The 9800-nt window shown below is 35.5% G+C and overlaps 1 protein-coding gene across 1 annotated transcript; it reads left to right on the forward strand.

The window, feature by feature from the left end:
- Positions 1-1126: 1126 nt before the first annotated feature.
- On the forward strand, positions 1127-9080 carry LOC143589709 (phragmoplastin DRP1A-like). Its single transcript, XM_077070397.1, has 16 exons — positions 1127-1255; positions 2765-2828; positions 2914-3018; positions 3616-3717; positions 4407-4457; positions 4561-4622; positions 5950-6040; positions 6638-6702; positions 7050-7244; positions 7347-7466; positions 7572-7642; positions 7722-7947; positions 8093-8143; positions 8223-8451; positions 8559-8698; positions 8783-9080. Exons 1-16 carry the CDS (start codon positions 1127-1129, stop codon positions 8909-8911), a joined length of 1830 nt encoding a protein of 609 aa, XP_076926512.1. The 3' UTR covers positions 8912-9080.
- Positions 9081-9800: the final 720 nt, after the last annotated feature.

A 9800-nucleotide genomic window follows, 5' to 3' on the forward strand; every position in this document is an offset into this window, starting at 1 on the left:
TTGTATGTTTTTGGTTTATGTTGAATGATTGTTTGGTTTATGTTGACATTGTATGCATCGATGGCATTGTATGCTTTTGGTTTAAAATTTCTGTTTTATTTTAGCAGTCTGCAGACGTTAAAAAACAAACAGTCTTCTTCTTGCGAACTGCAGAGGTTTGGTCCACCTCTTCTGCTATAGAGGCGTGCAGATATGGTTCGCAGACTGCTGACATTTTACCTCTGAAAAAACAAACAACACCTTAATATTCAAAATTTAATAGACCGTCTTTACTAAACATGCATAACCAAAAACAACTCAAATCTTCTCACTGTATATCAAGACTTTGCACTAACATTGAAAAATCTTCCTATGAGGTAATTTGAGATGAGTAAGTAATATCTCATTTTATGTTCTCATAACGTAAATTGTTAAGCATACAATTTGAAAATACATTTATTAAACATTGTTTTTTAAATTTATGTGTCACACATGCATATAGCCTAGTAATTAATAAACCGTGTAACTTATATACTCAACCATTAGGCTAAGTAAAGTTTTATTAATAAGTTGCATGCTTGTCCCTATATATAATGTCGAGGCTAATTGAGTTGAACAAGCCAACTCAAGTTTAATTTAGAGCTTAGCCGAGTCAACTTGAAATGAAGTTCAAGTTGAGTTTGAGTTACTCTTGGTTATTCTCTGTTGTATCGCGTGGACACCAAAATGCTCAGGCTCGAGGCTCGTTCCGAATAAAACTAGCTAAAAAAACTGATTTGAAACAACCTGAGAGCTGAGTCGGATCATTTTCGTAACCGAGCCAAAATTGACCCAGGCTTGGTTCGGGTCATGGCTTAGTTTGTTGGCTTAATCTTAGGCTCGTTTAACTTCAAAAATCAAGCTCGAGCCTAGATAAACTGCCTCGCTTAATTCCGAGCTCGAACTTGAAACCAACCTGACTCTACTCGTTTAAAGTATTAAAGTCTTTGTTGTCATTTTTGAAATTTGAAAATCCATCCGTCCGTCCGTCTGCATAAAGACCAACTTTGGAGTCGTCATTACAAACCAACCACACACTTCCCATTTTCGGCCGTTGCTGCTGCCGTGAATCAGTCCATCAGTTTCCGATCTAAGCTAATATAAAGGAATGGAGAATCTGATAAATCTGGTGAACAAACTGCAGAGAGCGTGTACTGCGCTCGGTGATTTCGGCGAAGGATCCTCTCTTCCTACTCTCTGGGACGCTCTTCCTACAATCGCCGTCGTAGGCGGTCAGGTATCAGATCTTATGCTGTTTATTGTTATTATTATTATTATTAGGTTTTTAGTTTAAATCTCAGCTTCTCAGTTTTAGATCTGTAAGATCCGCTTCAATTGCCGCCACTTTATTTGATGATAAATTAACCTAATGTTTTCTGACTTTGTCTTTCGGATTATAGATCTACGAATTATTAGTTAGTTGCTTATATAAGCTTATTATTTATTTCTATATAAGTTGTGTAACATCCGATCCCTAGGTCTCTACGATTGCATATACATATATACATATGTTGCTACTCGTTAGATTTGAGAATTATTAGTCAATATGAACTTCAGAGTTTTAGATCTGTATGATTCGCTACAATTGCTGCTGTTTTATTTCATAATACAGCCGTAAACTGTGATGAAAACCGTGCTGGTTTTATAGGAAAGCTAAGTTTTCATGACCTAATGTGTTGTCTTAGGAATTATAGATTTAGGAAATAGCTAGTGTGTGTGTGTGTGCGTATATATTATTTATTTCTATATAAGTTGTGTAACGTTTGATCTCTAGGCCTGTAAACGAACCGGACGCTTAGTGAACCGTTCGGCTAGAAGTTCGTTTAGTTAGTTAAACGAACAAACATGTTTTCGTTCGTTTATGTTCGTGAATGTTCCTAAACTTGAATTTGTTTATGTTCCTTTATGTATGGTCATTAGTTTCAGTTTCATTAAGTTTGTTTGTTAATATATTCATTTGAAATTTTTTGGTCCACTAGTTTAGTAACTTTTAGGCCAAACACATTTCACATTACTTTTCACTGGCTTTGGCTCTGTCATGTTTGTTCTTCTATGTTTAGTTATGTTTGTTCATTTACGTTCATGAACTGTTCATTTATATAACTGTTCATTTATATGTTTGTTCATTTATGTTTGTTCATGAACTGTTCATTTAATATTAATATTAATATTAATATTATTATAATTAGTAGTAGTTTTTTATATAACTGTTAAACTTTGATTTCCTTTTTTTGCTTCATACACATGTTCTTAGAGCCGAGGGTCTCTCTGGAAGCCACCTCTTTATTCCTTTGGATAGAGGTACGGTGTGCCTACATCCCACCCTCCCCAGACCCTACCTATAGCTCTGCTGTCGGTGGGATTTTACTGGGTATGATTGATTGATTGATTGATTGAACTGTTCATTTATATATGAAAACGTTCATTTTCTTAACTAACGTTAAACGAACAAGCATAAACTTGAGCACGTGTCTCGTTCGGTTTGTTTATAAGTCTACCGGCCCCTCATACCAACCTATTTTATTTATATTAAATTTATATGTGTGTGTGTGGTAATTTTAATTGATTAGGCAGCTCAACTTGAACTTGGGGAGTTTATTAAACAAACTTAGCTGGCTTGACTTGTTTATGACTTGTGTTGGGTCTGTGTCATGTTGGAATTGGAAATTGCCACTTTTGTAATTAACAGTATACAATGGATTTATGGTGCTCTTGCAAATTGATAACTTATCATTTGTCTTTCTAGAGCTCTGGAAAGTCATCTGTGCTGGAGAGCGTTGTTGGGAAGGATTTTTTGCCTCGTGGATCTGGTAATCTAAATGCACAGTTATCTTCTATTTGGCATCCTTTTATAGCTGCTGCCAACAGGCTAATGAAATAAACATATGTATGCAGGGATTGTTACACGGCGCCCTCTTGTTTTACAGCTTCATAGAATTGACGACAGAAGAGAATATGCTGAATTTGCTCACCTACCAAAAAAGAGGTTTACTGATTTTGGTATGTCTATGTTTGGTTATCTCCAATCTTATCATAAATGACAAGTTTTTAATAACTGCAGCTTCCTTATTCGCAGTGTTGTAGAACTCGCTAGGCGCTAGTCGGGCGGTGGGGTACCGGCTAGGGTTTAATAGGGAATTAGGGATTAACCGAATTGCAATTATATATGTATTTTTCAAAATTCTGTATATATATATCTACAAAGTTTTTCAAAGTTTTATACTTAATTTTTTAAACTCATTAATCGGATTCGATTAATATGTATATTTTTTTAATTTCAAAGCTTTTAACTGGTTTAGCCCGAAATTTGACCGCTGTTGACCGACATATGACTGATTTTGATTGAAACGTGATCGATTTTGAACAATATGGGTCAATTTGGCATGGCTTTGACGGAATACCGTTTTGTTGGTTCGATTAAGTGAAATAGAAGCGGTAGCATACTGATTAGCAATTAATCGCCGTTTAAACTGTGACTAAATGCGATTTTTTCAATACTGCTTTGTAGACTCTTTTTTCCATTTCATTAAGAGAAAAACATTCTCTTTTATGGTGGCTGTTCTTGTATATGACAGGCTAATTGGTTTTTTTGTGCAGCTGCTGTCAGGAAAGAGATTGCTGATGAGACTGATCGTGAGACAGGTCGAACCAAACAGATTTCATCAGTCCCAATTTATCTCAGCATCTATTCTCCCTATGGTGAGATAGCTTGCTAGTTACATTTCGTTGTGTTTTTTTATAGCATATATTGGACAATGAACACTAATAGTTTAGGATAAGAACATGGGTCCTAAACATTAAGATAACATACACTGGCATTGGAGTGGTTGTAGAGCTACCCATGCTAGTTTAAATGAATTGAGCTTATGCTAAGGTTGCTAGAAATTTGAGCTATAGTAATATTTGGTCTTCGAGTTGGATTTTTTCATATGACATCCATGGATCTAGTAGCAGTATGATTCCGTGCAAACTAAAAAGCGCGCCTAGGTGCTGAGGGCACATGCCCTTGATATCACAAACAGAAAAAAATAGAGGAAGACAGCTTGATCAAAACACAATGATCCGATTAATAGTTGAATACTATTAATAATAAAAATTACAGTTATTGACACATTTGAATTGGCTATCCATAACCCAACAGACTTAATCTCTGAGCTAACCTAAATTAAGGAACTAAATCAATCCATACCAAATAAACCAAAATAGGGCTTCTAAAATAAACTGACCCATAGTTAAGTAAACCAAAAAGGCTAATCTGCTCTCTTTTCCTACATTAGTGCTGCATGCAATGTTTAGTTGCCTTTACTTTATTTGCATTCATTGTATATGCTACTTTCTTGTTTTGGCTACTAAAACTACTTGTTAATGTATTATGTATGATGTTGTAGTTGTGAATTTGACTCTGGTCGATCTTCCTGGTCTAACAAAAGTAGCTGTTGGTGAGTTAGCATCATCACTTCTTTTTTATTTTTCTCCTATTGCTGGTTTGCAATTTTAGGTTTGTTTTGGTTTTCTCATTTTACTACTGCATGATCTTTGTAGAGGGTCAATCAGAGAGCATTGTCCAGGACATTGAAAACATGGTGCGGTCCTACATTGAGAAGGTACATTTTATTTAACTTTTTTAAGTGTTGCTATCTGCATTTGCAAAGATATCTTTCCCTGCATTTCCGGCTCATCCTTAGTGGGGACATGTTAAAATAACTTCGTTTGGTTTGTAGGAGACCTTGTCAGGCATTCCTGGCATGTGCACTACCACTTTTACTCTTTTTTTTTTCCTGATGAAGATTATTGACCTTTTAGCCCTTGTTTTATTGCATGCAACCCATAGTTGTCAATAGCAAATAGCAGTCAATAGCGATACGCTATTTATATGCTACGTAGCAATAGCGACGAAATAGCACCCGCTATTTCATGTTTAGCAATAAGTATTAGAAGTCTAAGGTAGCGTTTGGTATGCATGAATGATAGGGGGAATGGAATGATTCATTACGTAGGAATGAAAAAAGTGGTGTTTGGTTGATCAATGTAATGGAATCATCCATTACACATGGAATCCCATTCCATCAAAACCATTCCTTCCTACCCCCCTTCTTCTTTTTCATTCCATTCCTCTTTCACCCTACTTTCTCAACAACACCATCACCACCTAACAACAACAACTACCACTACCATCGTCATCACCGACACCTTACCGCCACCATCGCCACCACCAGCGCAACCACGCCACCGCCACTGCCGTGCCACCATCGTCGTTGTAACCACCGAAAACATTGTCACCGCCGCCGCCTGACCATCACCGCCACCCTATCATCGCCATCACTACCAATGCTACCACCGCTTGACCACTGCCACCCCCACTTCCATTGTCGCCACTGCCACCACCATTTTCGTCGCCGGAGCTAACACCACCACCATCGCCATTGCGATTTTTTTTTTGTTGTAAAAAAATTATTTTGAGATAGGAGTGTTTTTATTATTTCTATTTCAATCATACAATTTTTTAGGATACCAAACAACATAAAGAAATAATTCATTTCATTCCCATAGGTTAACCAAACAAGACAAACGAATGGAATGATCCATTTCATTCCATTCCTTCTTTCATTCCATTCCCCCTTCATTCCATTACCTCCAACCAAACATACCCTAAGAAATGTTTTACATTTAAGTAGCCAACTATTGTAGCAATTATAATCCATAAATATACATTCACACCACCAAAATAGCTGAAAAAGGCAGGAAAGAAAAAGAAAAATTACAGAACTATTGTTGCTATTGACAACTATGATGCAAATATTTAAAATAACATCATTTAGCTGCTCTGCAACATAAAACAGGCGACTTCTCTCATTGCACTGATGATTCATTTGAAATAGTAAAGTGTCTTGTTCAAACATATTTAAAGTTATTTATCTGCTTGCTTTGCAGCCTAACTGCATTATTCTGGCAGTTTCTCCTGCCAATCAAGATCTGGCTACGTCAGATGCTATAAAAATTGCTCGTGAAGTAGATCCACAAGGTTTGTAAATGAATATTCTCATTGTATATTCAAGTGGTAGTTCAGATTTTCTACTTTTTGTCTTTTTTCTTCGGTAAACTTATTCGTTTGAGTAATCAAAGGCTTTAACATAATATGATAATGAACAAAAAATTGGTTCTCAAGATGCACACATTTTCTTGTGTGATGTGGTTATTTTTAGAGCAAGAAAACTAGAAAAACCTAATATCAAGAGATGCATATAGTGACTTATTGAACAATAGCATTGGGAGGCAGTAAGATGTAGGAACTCTTGTGGCTCTGTGTTCTGTTTTAAAAGTCTAGTGCCTCAAAATTTGATTTTGCCATTGATTCACAATAATAGTTTACAAGGATGTAGACATATGCAAATGAAATTCTGTTCTTGATCACATATGATCATATCATGAGGGTGATAGATGTGATAGATTTGTGCCTGTACTTTCATATATAGCTATTCATCTTCTGCATATAGATATTTGTATGGTTCAGTTTACCAAACGTTGAAGTCAAATTTGTTTTTAACATTGCTATGCACACCAGTTCCATGACGGATGTTTATTACTTTTAAAATTTACTTGGATAAATGTGAATTTACAGGGGAGAGGACTTTTGGTGTTTTGACGAAGATTGATCTTATGGACAAGGGGACTGATGCAGTTGATGTAAGCTCCTGAGTTTTGTTTTGTCATAATTGTGCTTGTTTCATGTGTACCCTTTAAATGATGATTCAGCAAAGTGGCATTCTATATATTCTGCTTTTAATCTAGCTATTCGTTCCAAAGGGAACTGCCTGACCTTAGTTTGACAAGGCATTCCAATTGTGAATACCCTATTTTAATCTAGCTGTAACTATGCTTTTAATATTCTGACATGTTTAGAGGCGTCTTTTTATTTTAAATTTTTTATTTTAAATCCTACTAAAGTGAAAGTAATTGATATGTTAGCTTTGTTATCGTGTCTTGGTTTTAAATTATTTTTGTTTCTAACTAAATGAAGATGGACTATGCAGATGTTGGAAGGAAAGTCTTATAAGCTGAAGTATCCTTGGATCGGTGTTGTGAACCGATCTCAAGCTGATATTAACAAAAGTGTTGACATGATTGCTGCGCGGAGAAGGGAGAAGGAATACTTTGCCAATACTCCAGAGTATAGGCATCTTGCTAGCAAAATGGGCTCTGAGCATCTAGGGAAAGTGCTTTCCAAGGTAATCTATCATCCATTCAAGATTCACAAGGGAGTTTGTTTTTGTTTTTTTTTTCTGGATGTTTATTCAAAGATATCTGATCTGAATTATTAAATGTTTCAGCATTTGGAAACAGTCATCAAGTCACGAATTCCCGGCCTTCAATCCCTCATCAACAAAACAATTATTGAACTTGAAACAGAATTGAGTCGTCTTGGGAAGCCCATTGCTACTGATGCCGGAGTAAGGTTTTTTTTTTTTCAATCAAGATGTTAGTTATTTTCTTTTTAATCTGTAAATTTGTGTGTTAACTTTATTGCTTCTTTCTCTCTTTTCTCTGCTTTGCAGGGAAAATTGTATATGATTATGGAAATATGTCGTGCTTTTGATCAAACATTCAAAGAACATCTTGATGGCATGTATGTATCAGAACGAACTTCATGTTTTTGCTCAAGCATTTTTTAATATCCGTCTTAACTATTTCTTTATGCTCTACAGACGACCAGGTGGTGACAAAGTTTACAGCATATTTGATAATCAACTTCCTGCTGCTTTGAAACGATTACAATTTGACAAACAACTATCTATGGAAAATGTGAGAAAGCTGATTACCGAAGCAGATGGATATCAGCCTCATTTAATAGCTCCTGAACAAGGATATCGTCATCTTATTGAATCAACCTTAATCACCATCAAAGGTCCTGCTGAGGCATCTGTTGATGCGGTAAGCATCCATGTTTATACAAATTTTATTTGTACATCTTTCTAATCATTTACACCAAAAGCTGTCAGAAGCTTCAGTATAATCATTAACTCAGTCGGCTATAACTGAATGCAGTTGATTTAATTCTCTTTTTAATTGGCTTCAGGTTCATGGTGTACTGAAGGATCTGGTACACAAGTCAATTAACGAGACATCGGTTAGTCCTTGTTTTTATATGGACTATAAATTCTTGTGAGAATATAGTTTAACAAACTTTGGTTTGCATATGTATGTAGGAGTTGAAGCAATACCCATCCTTGAGAGCGGAAGTTATGAATGCAGCTTGTGAGTCATTAGATAAGATGAGAAACGAGAGTAAGAGAGCTACTATCCAGTTAGTTGATATGGAATGCAGCTACTTGACAGTTGATTTCTTCCGCAAGCTTCCACAAGATATTGAAAAGGGAGGGAATCCAACACACTCAATTTTCGATCGCTATAATGATTCATATCTTCGCCGTATCGGTAAGCGATGCCTCCAATGCAATGCGTCTTCTCCTTAAATTTGTATGCTAATATTAATAATAATAATAATAATAATAATAATAATAATAATAATAATAATGCTGCAGGATCGAACGTGCTGTCTTACATCCACATGGTTGTCGGGACTCTAAGACACTCCATCCCAAAGTCTATTGTGTACTGTCAAGTGCGTGAGGCTAAACGTAGCCTGCTTGACCACTTTTTCACAGAGTTGGGTGCAAAGGAGGTGAGTTTTGACTTAGTCTTACCGACTTGACACTATTATTGATGGTCATGTAGTGTTTAATGATGTTGGCTGTTTGAGTGACAGGGTAAGCAACTGGCTAAATTGTTGGACGAGGATCCAGCGATAATGCAGAGGCGACTGGACTTGGCCAAGAGGCTGGAATTGTATAAGTCTGCCCAAGCGGAGGTTGATGCCGTTGCGTGGGCCAAGTAGAAGTGCTTCAGATATACATCTATCCGTCCCATGTTGCATTGTTTGTGTGGTTTTGTGTTTACGTAGATGCGTAGAAACCAGTTTTTGTATAATGTTTATAGTATTGCATGACCTCGTTTCTACTTCATTTTCTTGGAATATATGATTTGATTCATGTTTTGTTATGTTAGGATTTATATTCCTTAATTGCTGAGTTTCATTTGTCTTTTAGAGCCACACTTATGTACATAAGTTTCTGGTAGCAATATACGAAACTTGTATGAACTCGATAATGAGCGACAGGTACTTTGTGTGTCGAAGCTCATTAAACTATAATCAACCCTGGTTAGAGCATCATTGTAATTGACTTGTTTGTTGTTAGGGGTACTCTTTTAATCAACACCATACCAAACTAAGCCAAACTTCAATAATTTTATAACTCGTGCCCTTATTACTATAATTGTATAATTGTTTTAAAAGAGTAATAAAGTGTACAAGTTATAAATTAGGAAGAATGAGCCTCGTGTAAGTTATTGCGTTCATTTATAAATGTGTTGTTTAACCTATAATTATTTTGTTTTAGCACATGCATTATATTTTTCTAAAAAGGTGTAATAAAGAAAATTATGCAGCAATGTTATATTCATTTTAAAGAGTAGAATTCCAAATTTTATAGTATAAATTAAAAAATAACAATAAAGTAAAAAAATTATTTCAATTTTAAAAAATTGACAGAAACTAGTATTTAATGAAAATAACGTCTGAATGCTTATTCTGCCCATCTCAAACATTAATAACTTATAAAATCAATATTAACTATCAAATTGGTTTGTTTAATCAAAGACTCGTAATACGTAGCCTTTATCGTTTCGTATAAGTTTATTATTTAGGAATTACTCGATGAAAATTA

This window comes from Bidens hawaiensis, unplaced genomic scaffold (genome assembly GCF_021521415.1).
Source record: "Bidens hawaiensis isolate Kalapana, Puna unplaced genomic scaffold, B.hawaiensis_p1.1 tig00037747_1, whole genome shotgun sequence".
Lineage (NCBI taxonomy): Eukaryota > Viridiplantae > Streptophyta > Magnoliopsida > Asterales > Asteraceae > Bidens > Bidens hawaiensis.